The sequence below is a fragment of the Spermophilus citellus genome, assembly GCF_964194105.1.
Source record: "Spermophilus citellus genome assembly, chromosome: 3".
NCBI classification, from domain to species: domain Eukaryota; kingdom Metazoa; phylum Chordata; class Mammalia; order Rodentia; family Sciuridae; genus Spermophilus; species Spermophilus citellus.
This window is the reverse complement of record NC_138184.1, coordinates 47355852-47374055: the sequence shown is the minus strand read 5'-3', so window position 1 is coordinate 47374055 and position 18204 is coordinate 47355852. Positions and strand designations below refer to the sequence as shown.

At 36.6% G+C, this 18204-nt stretch overlaps 1 protein-coding gene across 1 annotated transcript in view; it reads right to left on the bottom strand.

Moving 5' to 3' along the window:
- Positions 1–18204, bottom strand: part of ERC2 (ELKS/RAB6-interacting/CAST family member 2) — a 908750-nt gene that overhangs the window by 740931 nt on the left and 149615 nt on the right. The window contains 1 exon segment of the mRNA XM_081286503.1: positions 1497–1913. Within this exon segment, the coding sequence (XP_081142629.1) occupies positions 1497–1913 (417 nt within the window).

The window sequence follows — 18204 nt, the reverse complement described above, 5'->3', positions numbered from 1 at the left end:
TTGGCTGGTGACTACCCTCACCTCTTACCACATGAGCCTTTCCATATAGCAGCTTGCTTTATCAAAGCATGAAAGCAAAGGAGGCAACACAGTCTGCTAGCAAGATTGAAATAATAGTCTTAAGAAACCTAATCATGGATGTGATATTGACATCTCATTACCTTTGCCATATTCTATTGTTTATATGCAAGTCACACATTAGCCAATACTCAAGGAAGGAAAATTACAGAAGGATGTGAATCCAAGAGGCAGGGATCACTGGGGATCATCTTACAAGTCTTCCCACCATATTCATTCTCTTGGAATATGGATGGGAAGACTCTGCTCAACAAAACATCGCTTCAAGTATTTCAGTATGAAACAAAGCCATGTGGCTTCCCAAGTATGTGGCTAAGATCTCATGAAAAAATAAAAGAAAACCATAAGGGAGAATCAGAATAGAGATCATTAGATTTGAAGACAAAGTTTGTTCAAATGTTCTAACCAAATACAATCTCCATCAGAGAAAACTCCTGGGAGCATTTGCATTTTAGCAAATCCCAACATGGAAGTCAGGTTTTCTGAACAAGTGACTCACAAGAAGGAATGCCCATCTGAACAGGTAGTCAATGCCAAGAAATCTAGTCTGCTCTGGAATTATTTATTGCTGTAGAATATTTTGAAATATATTTAATGCCACTTTATTGCTTATGATTTGCTGTGTGATGCATGTCCCCTTCAGTATATTTGCCTACATGACACTTTCAAGGTCTGTATCCACCACAGTGGCAAGTAACTGCTGGAACAATTTCAAACCCTGGCTGTCACCCACATTTTTTTCTAACCTTTACCCAACCACATATTCTCAGATATCTGAGCATCACAACATTTCAATGGTGGTAGAAAACCAGACAGACTGTCTATAAAGGACTTCAATGATTTAATCCACTAAGGGCAAAACACATACTCAGAAAACCCGAAACACTGTGTCCTAGACAAATGTAAATGCAGACAAAGATTATCTTAAATGTAAACGTTCAAAATTGGTCTGCACAGTTTACCATTCTTTCCAGAAACACCCATTTGTTTTACTTCCTGTACATTCTACCCTCAATTCAGTTATAAAAAATATTTAAGTTCACTCTGTTGCTAATAACCTATTTGTTTTGTTCCTTTAAAGAGATGATGTTTGATAAACAACTAAGCTTAAGTAGTGCTGTACTTAAAAGACCCCAAAACTATCGCCACCTGTGGGAAACAACTGTAAACCACTTTAGGATTATCATGTGCTACACATGCTTGGATCCCGAGTACCTGAATATGAATGGAATGCATGTGTGGTGAAAAGGGGAAGAAACTAAGGTAAAATTCCAGTTTAATGGTCATAAGCAGACATAATGATTATAAAGCAGATGATGAAGGAAATTTTATTAAAGCTGAAGATATCTTCCCACCTATGAAAATAACTTGCTAACAACTTAATTTATAAAATAAGAGAAAGTGAGTGAATGTCTTACCTCTCTCAGATGAATGTTTTCCTTCTCTTTCTGGTCTAAAATTACTTCCAAGTGGCTGACCTGAGATTCAGCCTCTGCCATCCGGCGCGTCCGCTCGTTGTCATCCTCAAGGCTTTTGGATGGTAAACCTTTACTTTGCAACATCTCCAGGAGCTTTTTGATCGATTCATCTCGGGCATTGAGGGTCTGTTTCTGTGTCTCGATTCTTAGCTCCATTTCCTCCAGGGTCTTCCTCAGCAGGAAGAGCTCCTTGGCCTGTCTGTCATGCTCAGCCTGGAGCCTCCTGAAGTTCTCCTCCGTCAGCTCAATGGTGAAGTGCTCCGCTCCACGGTTGCCACTCTCCTGCTGCAGGAGGTGGTTGAGGTCTCTCTGGGTTCGCAGCTCATCCTGAAGAGCCTGGATTGTCAACTGCAGGTGCTACGATGAGAAAGACAGAGCAGGATAGGAAAAGGAAAAAAGTCAATGAAAGTGTCAGGCACTGTTTGCTGCTTCCACACCATGAAAATGGAATGTTAATCATGAGTTCCAGGGGGCCAGCCATGAAGTCCTCCATGGTGACTTCAGAAGCATGGGACAGCACATGGAAAGGGGGATATTAATTCAGTGATGCTTTCTGAATGTCTTAGGAGAAAAGAAATGTACACATACACAGAAACAGTATATTAGTGTCAATCACAAGGGAAAGTATACATCTATAGAGCTTTAATTTAGGAAGTGAAAGGGTTAGAGGGAAACTTTCACAAACACATCCTATTTATGCCCACAACACTCCAGACTCAGTATTCCTTGTTTCCTAAGATGTTCTTTATTCTACTATCCATTATTTTTCCTGATAAATGTATGTCCGTTTAAAAATGAAAATAATAGCATCCACTACAAGTAGACATAAACAGGGACTTTTTTTAAATTTTATTTATTTATTTTACAAATAAAGCTGCGAACAGGTTTAGTAAACAGGATTACTGCCTCTGCAAGCAAAAGGGAACAAATGCAGACACAGACAAACACACCCAAACACACAAGGAAGTGAGGCTATACAGAGCAAAACAAACAAGCTGCAAAGAGTGGACAAACCTTGGTTCTTCTGGCATCCAGTAACTGAACAGCATGAGAAATGGAAAAAAAAAATGAAGCAAAAAATCAACACAAAGAGAAGTCCAGTGCAAGCAAAGGATATTTAACAAAAAGCACTTAATCAACATAGAGTACCTTTACAGAAGGAAAAAAGAAAAAAAAAATCTTATTAGAGCAAAGACCCATAAGCTACACAGCATCTACAGCACTGAAGTTTGATACATGTTGGGGGGGGGGGGAAAGAAGTAAAAACGAAAAAGAAAAAAAATAATTGTGAGGTTTATTCCATCTTTCATTTTCCTAAATCTCACAAGACCCAAAGTCTTGGGTGTCTTACCAGGGAGGAAATCACAACACTCCAAAAATACCCATATGTTGTTTCAGGTCGCCACTACAACCAAAATCAGAGTGGAAGCACCACAGAAACAAAATTGTTACCAGTTGTGAAAAAAGAAACCCTTGCATGAAGTCATTTGGTCAATTCAGCAACACCTTCCCCGCAGAGCCAACTGGAGGAGGCAGCCATAAGCCTGAAGGTATTTTTGTCCTAGGGACAAAACCAGGAGACTTCAAAAACAGCAATTACTCATTCATTCACAGACACATAATTCTATTTGTGGACAAAATACAATGCTAAACACAGGACTCAAGATGGACATAAAGCAAGACTCCTGCCCACAGGGCATTCACAACGTTATACATGATGGAAAACACTATGTCTATGTTATATAAACATTGGGATAGTCACCATTTTGAAATCCTATGGTTGATACTTAGAAGTGTTGAGATCTTTCTGAGAGTAGCCTATTACCAGAAACTAACACTGTGTGATACACCATTGGATCATATGAGTATCTACTTCTCTTTACTATTTAGGAATGTCCACTGAGAACTTCTTAGATCATAGGTACCATTCTCATCCACATGCCACAGCACCTCTCAGAGTACTGCAGGGAAAGTAGCAACTGGTATGCATTAAACAATAGAGATTATGAATTATTTTTGTAATAAAATGCACCCATATAAAATGTAAAATTCAGTAGGCTGTAGAATATTCACAAAGTGCAATCATCTACACAACTTTTTTTTTTCCTTTGGTGTTGCTGGGGATTGAATTTTGTGCCTGCAAGGCAAACACTCTACCAGCTGAGCTAGATCCCCAGCCCAACACAACACATTTTTGAACATTTTTATCACCTCAGAAAGAAACGCTTTACAAGTTACTCCCCATCCCCTTCGCCCTTCCACAGCCGTGGTAACCACTAATTTACTTCCGGTCTTTATGGATTTGCCCATGTTAGATATTTCGTAACAACAGAATCATATAGTAAGTGGTTTCATTCACTTAGCATGTTTTCAAGGTTTATCCATGATACAATAATGTCTCAGTATTTCATTCCTTTCTATAAGGATTATTCCAAAATTGGGATAAACCACATTTATCTATTTTTCAATTGATTCATACATGGATATTCATAGCAACGTTATTTATATTAGACAGAAAGTGGAAATATTCCATGTCAACAACTGACAAATAGGTAAATAAAGTATGATATTTTCATTCAATGGGATATTATTCAGCCATAAAAAGTATTAAAGCAGTAGTATATACTACAAGGATAAATGTTGAAAACATTTTGTCATTGTGAAAGAATTTAATCACAAAAGATTACAAATTTTATGATTCCACTAATGAATGTCCAGAATAAGCAAATTTGTAGAAAATAAATTAATAATTGCCAGGAGGGTGGGAAAGAAGAAATGAACAGTAACTACTAAATAGTATGGGATTTCTTTGGGAGATGATAAAAATGTTCTAAGATGTTAGTTATACAGCTTTGTAAATATACTGAAACTGATGAATTTTACACTTTACATGGGATAAATATATATATCTCAATAAAGCTCTCATAAAAAAATGAGGTAGAAACAAATGCTAATACAATCTTTTTCCATATTGCACTAAACCAATCAAAACAAAGCCCACAAGAGAATATATAGCATTTAGTGATGTAGCTGCTGCCAAGTTTCTTGGGAGCATGCTTTAACAACTGTCTTCTGATTAAATATTCATCTTTTCTTCCTTCCTTTCAACTGGAGACTTAACCCAGGGGTACTCTACCACTGAGCTACATCCCTGGCCCCTTTTTATTTTTTTATTTTGAGTTAGGAGCTAAGTTGTTCAGGGGGGGCCTCAAATTGGTGATCCTCCTGCCTTAGCCTCCTAAGCCACTGGGATTACAGGTGTGTGTCACCACACCCAGCTCAATTAAATATTATTGATGGCAAATCTTCATCCTTTGAAGATGGCTTGGATTTCTGAGATGATCCAAATTTATTTGGAGACAAACATGATGAATCAGGATGATCAGAATAGAAAGTATCTTTTCTGAGAGTAACCAAAATAAGATTTATTTTCTCGTATGGTTTATAAACTGGCCAGAGGGAATTCCAAAGAAAAATTGCTGAAATGATTTGAGCAGAGGCAGCAACACTGGAAGGACAATTTTGTAAAGGAAATGGCATTTTGGTTGGATGAGTTGCCTATTGTTTCCACCTCTACAAAGTGGAAATCATTGTAATACCTACCTGCTCCTATGAGGAACAACTAAGAATATGCATTCAGTGCCAAGTCTGAAGGTAAAAGAAATGAGGAAATTAAGAAGTTAGGGAAGGGGGTAAGTAGGAAGGGAGGTAAATAGGAAGGTTGATAGGAAGAAAGATGGAAAGAAAATAGGAAAGAAGAAAGGGCAAGAGAGAATAGAAGAAATGGTCCATTTATCCATTCAATATACAACGTATGATTTGTTTTTATTTGTTATAGTGTAGGGGGAGGGACCAGTATCTCCTCCATGCTCCAAAAACATTAAAAAAATATAATCTACTCTCACAATTCCCATGGACAGGTAATTCAACAGAATCAATACTGTGTCATGAGGGTTATGTTGTCATAGCCAGGTAGCTAGAAATGTACAGAAGATGTAGCCCCGGCAGGGGCCACATAGATAAATATTCCCAAGCCAAGGGACCACCACTGGGCTATGTCTTGAGGAATAAATGAGAATCTGTCCCCTGAAAAAAGATGGAAAGAGAAGAGACCATGTAAAGGTCCAGAAGCAAAGAGAGACCACCTATTAAAGAAGAATAACAACAAAAATCTGTCTAGCCATTTACCACTTGTCACACGTGGTCCTAAGTTCTTCTAACTCTCACAACTGCCCTAAGAGGCACCACTGTTATGATCTCCACTTAATGGATGAGAAAATGGGAGCACAAAGAAATTAAGTAACTTGCTCCATGTCACCAGATAGGAAAGTTGTCTAGTCAGGTGCTCATCTAGGTAGTCTGACCCCAATGTCCCTGCTCAAACCACTCTGGCACCTGTCCTTGGAAGTGGCACAAATATTTCAGGATGGCTGCAAAAGAATGAGGGTCAGGTGTTAAAAGCAGATAGATAGGCATCTATAATAGTTATAGCAATTATCACAGTTAAGAATTAGCTATCCTGGCACTAGAGCAGATTATGCTAAGTGAAGCTAGCCAATCCCTAAAAAACAAATGCCAAATGTCTTCTTTGATATAATGAGAGCGACTAAGAACAGAGCAGGGAGGAAGAGCAGGAGGAAAAGATTAACATTAAACAGAGACATGAGGTGGGAGGGAAAGGGAGAGAAAAGGGAAATTGCATGGAAATGGAAGGAGATCCTCATTGCTACACAAAATTACATATAAGAGGTTGTGAGGGGAATGGGAAAATAAATAAGGAGAGAAATGAATTACAGTAGATGGGGTAGAGAGAGAAGATGGGAGGGGAGGGGAGGGGGGATAGTAGAGGATAGGAAAGGTAGCAGAATACAACAGTTACTAATATGGCATTATGTTAAAATGTGGATGTGTAACTGATGTGATTCTGCAATCTTTATTTGGGGTAAAAATGGGAGTTCATAACCCACTTCAATCTAATGTATGAAATATGATATGTCAAGAGCTTTGTAATGTTTTGAACAACCAATTAAAAAAAAAAGAATTGGCTATCCTAACCAGGCTGTTTCTCATGAGAGGTGATTTTGATGGCTATTTCTAGGTCATACATTTACTAAGGAATAACATTTATTTCCCAGATAGCCTACTTGATTAGTCACTAGATGACTTCGGCATGAGCAAATACAGCCTGATAATCACCCTAAAATTTAGTGTTCAAAAGCTTCTCAAATCTATGTTTACATTCATTTGTCATTCTCTTTTTAAAGATATTCATAGTTTCTCAACCTTCTGGCTAAGATCAAACATAATTTCAAAATATTCAAAATTAAACAGGTCTCTCCTATGTTCCTACAAAAAAAAAAATGCTTGTGCAAAATGTGAGTACCTTGTAGAGCTTTGATCTTCTTTCTGCTTAACTTCCCTGAGGATGGGGAAGGGATCTGAAGCAATCTCATTCTCATTTTTTTTCTCTCTCTCTCCACCACTGTTCTACTTTTAAGAGATTTAACTCAAGTTTCAAGAATAACTCACTAGATTTTCCTTCTCTGGTTAGATATTTAACATAGATGATGTCAATTCCAAAATATAATAGCACCTTTGGTGATAAATAACCCAGGAAAATCATAGCCTTTCTGCCTCAGTTTCCATGTTTGTAAGACTGATAGAGTAATAATTCCTACTACCTAGGAATTGCTAAACTTAATGAAGATAAATCATTTAATGAAGAATAAATGGGTACCAGGAACAGAGTAAACACCCACATCAGTCAAGATGGGCTGGGACTGCTGCCAGAGGACAGCAACAATGACCCACATTCTGAAAGGCATAAGCCACCTGCAGACACAGAATCAGAACTTTAAGAGCTGGAAGAGAACTTAAAGAATAGCTTGCCGATCCTTTTAAAAAAAAAAAAAACAAATGAGAAAATGAGATTCACACAGGTTATATGAGAGATCTAAGAGCAAATGTACACACTCTCAAAACCAAAATTTTGGTTTCTGGAATCCTGGAGTTCATCCTGGTGAGACTAAACCAAAATTGGACTCTTCACTTTGACAACCTAGCCATGGTGTCTCCTACAGGGGGGCTAAGATATTCTCTAAATCATTGCACTTCTGCATCACTGGGTCCGTTCTGGTAGTTAATGACATGGAACACCTCAAGAACAACTTACTTAAGATTTCCTTTCCGAGTTCCTGGAATTGGACTGTATAGACAATAGAAGACATGCTCAAGAAAAACTAGTTCTAAAAGACTAGTATACAATTCAAGTTAAATCTCTAGCAAAGCCACACTACCTTCCCCAACAGTCAAAATAAGAAAAACAATGCACAGTTTTCAATTCCCTGCTCCTGAGACTACTCAGTTCCTTCAGATCAAACCACCCACCCCTCTTCAACCACGTAAGCATACTTCAAGGTAGTCACTCAAGCCCCACTGATAAATAATTAATGAGCATTCATTTCTGTTTGACCTATCACATACCTTCAAATCTGCATTCTACAAAGCAGTATTCTATAGCCATCTCTGTGGAATCTCCAGGCACCACTGTGGTCTCGCTTTCTCAAAACCTCAACCACTTTTGCTGAGGTGTCCATTGTACTGCACACCAGGAGAGAAAAGTCCTTCTAATGCCCGCCTATATAAGGATATCACCAGCTAGTCCAGCCTCATCCCTGGGTCCCATTCAAACTGCTGTCATCTCTGCATTCATAGGACAGGTAATACAGATGATCCAACAACTAATTCCCTTCAAATACAATAGTGAATATGTGGTTGAACAAAACTTTTTACTCCCCATCCAAATTCTAGGATCATTTCCTAGCTGAGCATAATGAATCCAAACTTATAATCAAACTCCCTTCTCCAAAACCCACCCCTCCACTGGAAAGACATCAGGGGGAGGAAGCAAAGCAGCTGTGAAAATGGAAATCCAGGCTACGGTTTGCTCTCTGCAAGTCACTGCTAAGAACACAAGTAGAATGCATCATATTGATCCTGATACTTATCCTTTAACTAGTCCTTTTTACACTTTCTCTCTACTTAGTTGTATAATTTAAATTCTGCCCTGCATAGTAAAGATTAGTCCCCTCTTCAGTCCACAAAAAGGAAACAGTTTTAAACAACTCATCTGTATATTAAACATGGATAAATGGAATGGGAGCTACATAGCTTGTGTCCAGTTTATTCCCAGTTTCAAATACAGTTCAGTGACACTAAGGAAGACATAATATAATGACTTCCATGTCTGACATTATGACAGACTACATCTTCTGATAGGCCCTTCTACCATGCTTCAGTAAATAAAAACAAATCTACTTTTCATAGCATAACAACTGGGCTTTCAAGGAAGTAAGAGAAATCTCCAAGGAAAAGAAAGGTGGGAGTAGGGTGGGAGGAATGAGAAAGAGATGCAGAAAAGAGCCCATTAGCAAGCTCACATGTACTATCTCTTCCTCTAATAAGTAGCAAAAGCCAGTATAAGTATTGAGACTGAAAGGGTGAACTGGGACTCTATGAAGCAAAGCAAGCAGATTAGATTCTCCCATGGAACCCAGATTTGCAAAGGGAACTTGTATAGATTAGTGTCCCTAGTTCCTCCCTTTGTGAGAGTACAGGAAGGCAGAAGACATTATCATGGACACCAGGAAAGTTCCATGAAAGACACATGCAAAAAATAAAATGTTTTTAAAATGTTTAAGGAAACAAATACTTAAAGAGATATAAGATAGATATAAGATAGAGATATAAGTGATTCTCCAAAAGGAACAAGCATATTTGAAAAAGGAAATCTACACTAATGAAAAATATATTGTTAGGGCCTGGGGTTGTGGCTCAGTGGTAGAGCGCTTGCCTAGCATGCATGGAACACTGGGTTCGATTCCCAGCACCACATAAAAGACTAAATAAATAAAGGTAGAGTGTCCATCTACAACCTAAAATATTAAAAAGAAAGAAAGAAAAGAAAAATATACTATTAGAAATGAAAACCTATAGGGCTGGGGATGTGGCTCAAGTGGTAGCACGCTCGCCTGGCATGCGCGGGGCGCTGGGTTCGAACCTCAGCACCACATAAAAATAAAATAAAGATGTTGTGTCCACCGAAAACTAAAAAATAAATGTTAAAAAATTCTCTCTCTCTCTCTCTCTCTTTAAAAAAAAGAAAGAAATGAAAACCTATAGATGGGCTAAGAGAAAAGAAAGAAGTAATGAACAAAATACAATAAAGATGACCACAGAACAGAACTCTGGTTCATTGAAATGTCTAATAAGATAAACCTCTCAGAAATCACAATACACAGGAGATATTTAAAAGTGAAATGCAAATAATTTTAACTTTATGCAAATAAATTTGAAATTATCAATGAAATAGATGAACTACTAAAAAGGTATCTTATACAAACTAACCGTAGAAAAAGAAAGAAGCCTGAAGTGTTCTGAGTCAGCAGTTTAAAATTCTTCCCACAAAGAAAACCAAGGTGATTCCAATTTGTACAAACTCCTTAGGAAAAAGAAGAAACTCTCCCACAATTTATCTGTTGAGACTTGACAATTTGACACAATACCTAGACATGAACTACATAAGAGAGGTAGTGCAGAGGCCAAACTTCACACCTAGACAATGAGTATTATTAGCAAAAGGCCTTTAGAAGTATATAAGAAAGACAATACATCATGGCCAAGTTGGGTTTCTTCTAGAATTTACAGGGTTGTTCAACAAACTCTTCATGTAAATTGCCACATTAATAAAAAGGGAAAATTAGGGGCTGGAGTTGTAGCTCAGCAGTACAGTGCTTGCCTCTTACATGTAAGGCACTGCATTTTATTCCCAGAACCACATATAAATAAGCAAATAAAAATAAAAGGTCCATTAACAACTAAAAAAGTATTTTTTTAAAAAAAAGGGAAATTATAGTTCAAGATATGAAGTCATGCATATTTTTTTAAAAAAATCTTTGCAAACTAGAAATAAAGAGGAAGTTCTTTAAATTACAGAGTATATCTATAGCAGAGTTGATTTATGTCTGTCTCAATGGTAAATGTTAAAAAAATTCCTTCTAAAATGAGGCATAAAAGCATACACACTATCACCATCACTGCTAATCAATATTTTCCTGGAGGTCTGAGTTTAGAATACCAAGACCAGAAAATAAGTAGAAAAGAAGTGTAATATTATTAGTTACATTATGTGGTATTCTACTTAGAATTTATAACTTATTAAAATAAGAAAGTTTTTCTTATTAATAGGGCAAAATAAAATGGAGCCATAAAAAAAGATAGATAAATCTGACTATGTTAATATTAGGAATTTCTGTTCAACAAAAGACACCATAGAATGAAAAAATTAGCCATAAATGAAAGGTAATATTTGCAACACATTAAAATAACAAGAAACTTTTATCCAGAATATACACAGAATCCTCAAAAAATAAGAAGAAATCAACAATAGAAAAATGCACCAAAAAATGGACATTTCATAGAAGATGAATATGAACAGCCAGTAATCATATAGAAAGAAGTTTAACCTTGTTAGTAATCAGAAAAATGCATATGAAAACCATAATAAGAAAGCATATTACACCACACTCTCTTGGCCAAAACACACACACACACACACACACACACACACACACACGAATACACACTTTATATTAATTATTATGATAACAGCAACAGTAATAATAAGTCTTACAACAGCAAATGGTGACAAGGATGTGGACCAAGAAGAACTAAAACAGCTGCTGTAAGGATAAACTAAGGCAACCACTTAGGAAAAATAAATTAGCAAGAACTAACCATACAGGGGTGCTGAGGTTGTGGCTCAGCAGTAGAGCATGTGCCTAGCATGTGCAAGGCCCTGGGTTCAATCCTCAGCACCACATAAAATAAATAAAATAAAGGTATTGTGTCCAAGTACAACTACAAAATAAATAAATAAAAAGAACTAACCATACATATACTCACCCAAAAAACTTTATCTTGGGCTTGGGCTGTAGCTCAGTGGCAGAGCACTTGCCTACCATGTGTGAGGCACTGGGCTCAATCTTTAGCACCACATAAAAATAAGCAAATAAAATAAAGGTATTCTGTCCATCTACAACTACAAAAATTTTTTTTAAAAAAAACTATCTTCAGGTGTACACCTAAAGTAAGCATTGGCAAACTATGGTCTATGGGTCAAATATGGCTTAAAGTCTATTTTTATAAACGAAGTTTTACTGGAATGCAGCCATATCCATTAATTTATGTAAGCAACTGCTGAATGAAGCAAAGTAGCAGAAATCATGTAATCCACAAAGTCTAAAATATTTACTATTGAGCATCTCACAGAAAAAATTTGATGAACCCCCTAAAGAAATTATTAGTATGAGACTCATACAAGAACATTAAAAATGGCATTATTTCTATAGGTAAAATAAAAATTAGAAATAATCCATCAAAAATAAATAAAGGCACATGCATATAATGGAATATTATGCCATTTTGCAAAAGAACAAATGACAACTACATGCAATAAATTATTAAGACAGTATTGAATGGAAGAAGTAAAAATAAATAATATATGCAACATCACTCTACTTAGGTAAGACTCAAGGGAATAATGACCATAGGTTGGGGGAAGAGATAAGAACCCAGAGAAACGTACAACATCAACAGGATTGGCCTTAAATTCAAATACTGGTGATGTTAGTGCCAAAATGCAAAGACCAGTAACCTAGTGTGTTTCTTTAACCAAACAGGACGCTACAACATTAAACATCCTTATGACTTTTATCAGATTGCTTTTCAATCATGCTTCCCAAAGTAGGTTCCCTGGAATGGCATTCTACAAGGTATTAATATGTGTTGTGTTGGGGGAATAGTGGGAAAGAAGTTCTCATGTAATCGTCTATTCATTTTATACACAGACCACAGAATGACCTTCTTAAAGATGTTCCTAATTTTCATTATGCTGAAAACAGCACATAGTAGATACTCAGCAAATAGTGAATGAAATACAGAAAGAGGAGAGGACCAGAAGGGAAACTGTCTCACCCTATGACAGACACAAGGGAACAATATGAGGGAGAAGAAGTTTCCAGTCCTCTTTGCTCAAGTTGTAGGTAGGATGGGGGTGTACTTGACATTGGATTACTCTGTCCTATTTTCTCCACCAAAACTCAAATGTCTCACATTCACCAGCTAATTCATCTGACAATACTGATTTGAAGCTGCCAACATTATGTCCACTTCACAAGAGGATAAACTGTGGTGGCTTAAGGGATTTGACTGCAATCTCATCATTAGCAGATACAGGCCAGTGTCTAAAATTGAAGTTCCCTCCAGCCAATTCTAAACTCTTTGAGCTCTAAAAATATTAGAGAACTTCATTTTGTACAACTCCTATAAGCTCCAAAATCCACTTCATTTTTTAAAAAGAAGAATGAAAATATAAGAAACTAAGCCATACTTGAGTTTATATGGAAAAAGAGGGAAAACACACTTTGCTTTAGCCAACATTTAGAAGACCAACTTCCAATAGCTACTGGAGTCAGAATCTAATCCAGATTTCAAAATGTCTAAAACACAAAAAGGTAAATAGAATGAAAATATAATTATATATGTATGATGTTCATGGAACACACAATTATTTAAATAGGGACTAGGGACTAGCCAGATGTTTAGAATCTACTGTGTCTTATCCCCAAACATGGAAAATATGAGTTCCTGGCAGATTTTTAAAAATTTGTGACCTTAAGCTCTTTTCCACACTATGGGGAAAAAACAAAAATGATAAAGTTTTGCACTGTAAAGCAGTTTAGGGTTTCATTGCTATGAAAACTGTCTCCAAGCTATATAAAAATATGAATTGGCTTATACCCAAAAGTCTTGAAGATTTTTTTTAATAAATCTGTGCTCCTTCTCAAGCAAGGGCTTAACATAACTCTTTCAAAGAAAACAGAATCTCTTTGCAGACAACTTGGCCTGCTCTACTTCTCCTGTGACTTTATTTTCTTATTAATCATTTTTCAGTTTGTCTAATCAAATTTTAAGGGCAGGTTCTCTGATCCCTTTCTCTATAACCCCATGTACAGGATGTACAACACTCTTCATGGCTCCAAATCTTCCTTAGGCTAACTCATGTGTGTGAAAAGACAAACAGCAGACCAGCTAGGAACATGTGGCCCCTGTGTGTGGGTAGAGGAGTTGGTTTGCTGAGAAAAGTACAAATAAAAGAAATATTCAGACATACAGTCATAGGCTTTCTCCCTTAAGATAGACTATCCCAAGTTGAAATGCATATAGCTGAATAGAGAATTTCCATGGGTGATTTTTTAAAGCACTGGAACCCTGGATTCCTCACACAGACAAAGCATCATTGATAACAGCAGAGCCCACTTCAGTTGATAATATGTGACATTTTGCCAAGATTCATAACACTAAGAACAGTACATATGGGAAAGCCCTCTTGGCAGTTGCTTTAGTAAGTAAGGAGTCTGGTTTTCATTACAGACCAATACTCTAAGGTGGCACATACTAGAATGTTACACTGAGCTTAGATTTAAGGACTTACATTCTAATGTAGCTTTGCAACTAATCAGTTATATGATCTGGGGGGAAAAAATCACTAAACTTATCTGGGATTCTAAGAACAATGGTGAAGAGTTGGGTTTTGAATTCTGGATCTACCCATGACAACCTATGTTGTCTTGAACAAACTACATAAGCACTCTGAACATCAAATTATTCATCCATAAAGTAAGAATTGTACCCAACTTGCAGCACTCATACAAAGACTATATAAGGTGCTCTAAAGTAAATGAGCATAGTAGTCTCTGTAAATCATGAGACATAGGGCCTGGAATATAATACATGTTATTATTGTAATAATGGTAGTGGTAGTAAACATCTGGAATTTAAAATTCTTTTTTCCATTTCTCCCATTTGAGTAAGAAATAGAGATGGGCAAAATGAACATCAAGTTTTATCAAATAAATGCAACAAGATGTGAAACAAAATGCTAAGCACTGCCATTTTTTTAAATGAGGGAAAACAGGAAATAGTTGTTTTAATACCAACTCAAAGATGGATGTAATTGATTTCCCATTACCTGAACTGAATATAAGAGCCCCTACAAGGGGCTCTCAGGAATACCAACCATTTCCATTTTCAAGTTCAGTGTTCCCACCCCCTAATTATTAGCCAGTAATACATAAGCAACTAAAGGACAATGGCATCCCCTACTGTCAACATTTAGCCTGACACATTTATCCTGACTCTCAGCACCCACGACAAAAAAATTATTTGAGAAATATTGGTATTTTTTAAATGCATTTGAAGAAGCAACACAAAACATGCAATGTAGAAACTAGTTAAAATGGAAACTTACCCAATATTAACAATCATAGTCACGCAGTTACTAGAAGATAGTCCTTTAATTTAATTGCTCAGCAAATCTTTAGTGTAGATGACATTTTAATTTTTTTTTACTGTAATTTCCTCTGTCATCTCCTCTTCACCCCCATCATGTTCATTCAATAAAGTCAATAATTACCTAAGTATTCTTAGGACAATTGATATAATTTCAAATAGCCAGGCAGCAGGCACTGTATTACTCTTTATCCCCTACCTGAGTTTCCTTAGCAAAACTATAGCCCTCACTACCTAAAGTTTTACAGAGGAGAGATTTTCCCCAAGTAGCTCCTGCTTCTCTCTTCTTCTTGAGTCACACCAACCCTGGGAAGAGAAGACACTAATCCTCTATGCTACGATATCCTTGGACCAACAATATCAACATCACCTGGGATTTGGTTAGAAAGGAAGTTCCATCTAATACAAAGGAGTATGAAGGAAAGGGAAAGGGGATGGGAATGGGAAAGACAGTAGAATGAATCAAACATAACTTTCCTCTGTTCATATATGAATACGCTACCAGTGAAACTCCACATCATGTACAACCACAAGAATGGGATCTAATTAGAAAAAGTTATACTCCATGTATGTATAATATATCAATATATACTATACTGTTGTGTACATCTAAAAAGAATTTTTTTAAAAAGTGGGCTCTCGGCTGGGGATGTGGCTCAAGAGGTAGCGCGCTCGACTGGCATGCGTGCGGCCCGGGTTCGATCCTCAGCACCACATACAAAGATGTTGTGTCCACCAAAAACTAAAAAATAAATATTAAAAAAGTGGGCTCTCAGCACCCACGTCAAACCTGCTGAATCAGAATACACATTTTAACATGATCTCCAGGGTCATCTGTAGATACATGAAGGTTTGAGAAATGTTTTTCTAAACTTCAAAAACAAAATTTGGGGCTTTACCAATGCTTTAAGAAAAGATCATTTGGTAATAAAAAGATGGGTAAAGAAAGCACTATGAACACAGTACTGTGGTAAAGTCCTAAAAAAATCAAACTGAAAGCTTGTATGATTAATCAAGTCTGAGTAAACTTTGACTAGTGTTCCCAATACAGGGCTACTAGATAAAGTGGACTATTTGTTCATTCATTCAACCATTATTGAGCTATCTGTTAGATATATGTACCAAGATTCCTTTCCATGTCAAAAAAAGAAATTCTGATAGACGAACTCTAGATAGGGCAGAGGGGTTGGAGGGAAAGGGAGGGAGCATGGGGTTAGCAATGATGGTGGAATGTGATGGTTATTATTATTCAAAGTACATGTATGAAGACACAAATTGGTGTAAATATACTTTGTATACATACAACCAGAGATATGAAAAATTGTGCTCTATATGTGTAATAAAAATTATAATGTATTCCACTGTTGCATATAAATTTAAAAATTAATTTAAAAAAGAAATTCTGCCAAGTTAAATTAAATATAAAAAGAATAAAAATTATAATGGTATAATTATTATATAAGACATAAGATATATATGTTGTTCATTTACTTTTAAGGGACATATAAATATCTGAATTATCATTCTGTACTGTTGTTTATTATTATTTAAAATACAATCTGAGGGGACCTTTAAAAAGTCATCTGAAATGTCAGTACAAGGCTTAATATTCAACTGTTTTATTCATTTCTGCTTTTAAATAGCATTTCCGTATGCACGTCTGTGCTCTCAGTGGAATTTTGAGTGACTGGGAAAACCATGAAGAGTCTATGATGAAACTTCTTTTTCAAATTATAACTTGAACAATGTACAGAAAAAATACACTAGTTCCTAAGCAACGTAATCACTGAAATTCTCTTAAGTTTTTTCATTTTATTAATAAACTAGAATTGAAGGCCTGAGCCTTTTTATTTCATTCTCTAGTGTGAAGGGAAAACACCTACCACTGTATCCATGAAAGTTCTATGGTCTTAAACATTTAATGAATATGCATGTGTGTGTACAGAGAGAACACAAATGAATATGCCACACCCCATAAACAAAAATGTGGCCAGCATATCATAGGAAAGTAATATGAACACACAAGAAAAAAAACTAGAGGAACATACATCAAAATTATCAAGAGGAATAGGGAATGACTGCTAATGAGCATGCAGGTTTTTCAGAAAGAGATAAAATGTTTTAAAATTAGATGATTACTGATGGTTTCACAACTCTCTGAATATACTTTTAAAAAAATCCCTGAATTGTATGATTTAGAAGGGTGAATTGTATGCTACATGAACTACATATATCACAAAAAAAGCTATTTAAAAACTGATGGGAGGTGAGTCGGGTGCAGTGGCACACGCCTGTAATCCCAGCAGCTCTGGAGACTGAGACAAGAGGACTGCAAGATCAAGGGCAGCCTCAGCAACTTAATGAGGCCTTAACCAACTTAGAGAGACTCAGTATCAAAAAGTGCTGGGGATGTAGCTCAGTTGCCCTGGGGTTCAAAAAAACATTTTAACTCATATTTTTTCCAAAAATAATTTACATACTTATTGATGCTACATCATTTAATATTTCTTTGAGTGCAAGCAACAGAAACTGACTTGGCCTATCTTAAGCCAGAGAAGTGACTGCAGGAGAATGATATCAGGGTATCCCCTGAATCAAAGCAGCAATTATGAAAACAAGACATAAGAAAAGAAGGAAACTGGACACAGCAGGAATTTCTGGAAGAAGCATGTCACTTGGTTTCAACAACTCTCTGCTCCAAATTGAAAACACTCAGGGCAAAGAATAGAATTGGGCTGGCTTGGGCCAGGTGTCCACCATGGCTCAATCAGTTGTGGTAGCTGACCCCAACAACCAGAAGCTGCTCCAAGAGAAAGGAGCTGTGTTTAAAGGCAAGTAGAGACCCCAAGAAGAATCTACTATGATTGCTGTTTTAAAGATTTTTTAAAAAGCAAAATGAAAAATATAGTGTTATGATTATGTTAGTGGGGGCATTCCTTAAAGAGAACCAAATACAAGACTCAGGTGAATTGCATGGTAAAGATGTAACTGTGACAGTTCAACATGTCATGAACATGAAAGTTTTATACTAAGAAGCCAAATTAGGAATCTTGATTTTGAGTCAACCTTGGGACAAACTGCAGCCAGGGTCACTCACTATCTGTGAAGTCAGACACTTTGAGGTGAGCTGTGGGATGCTGGCAGTTTTATTCTTTTCGGTAGACAGTTCACACACACACACACACACACACACACACATACACACACACATACACACCTCTCTTTTGTTGTTGTTGTT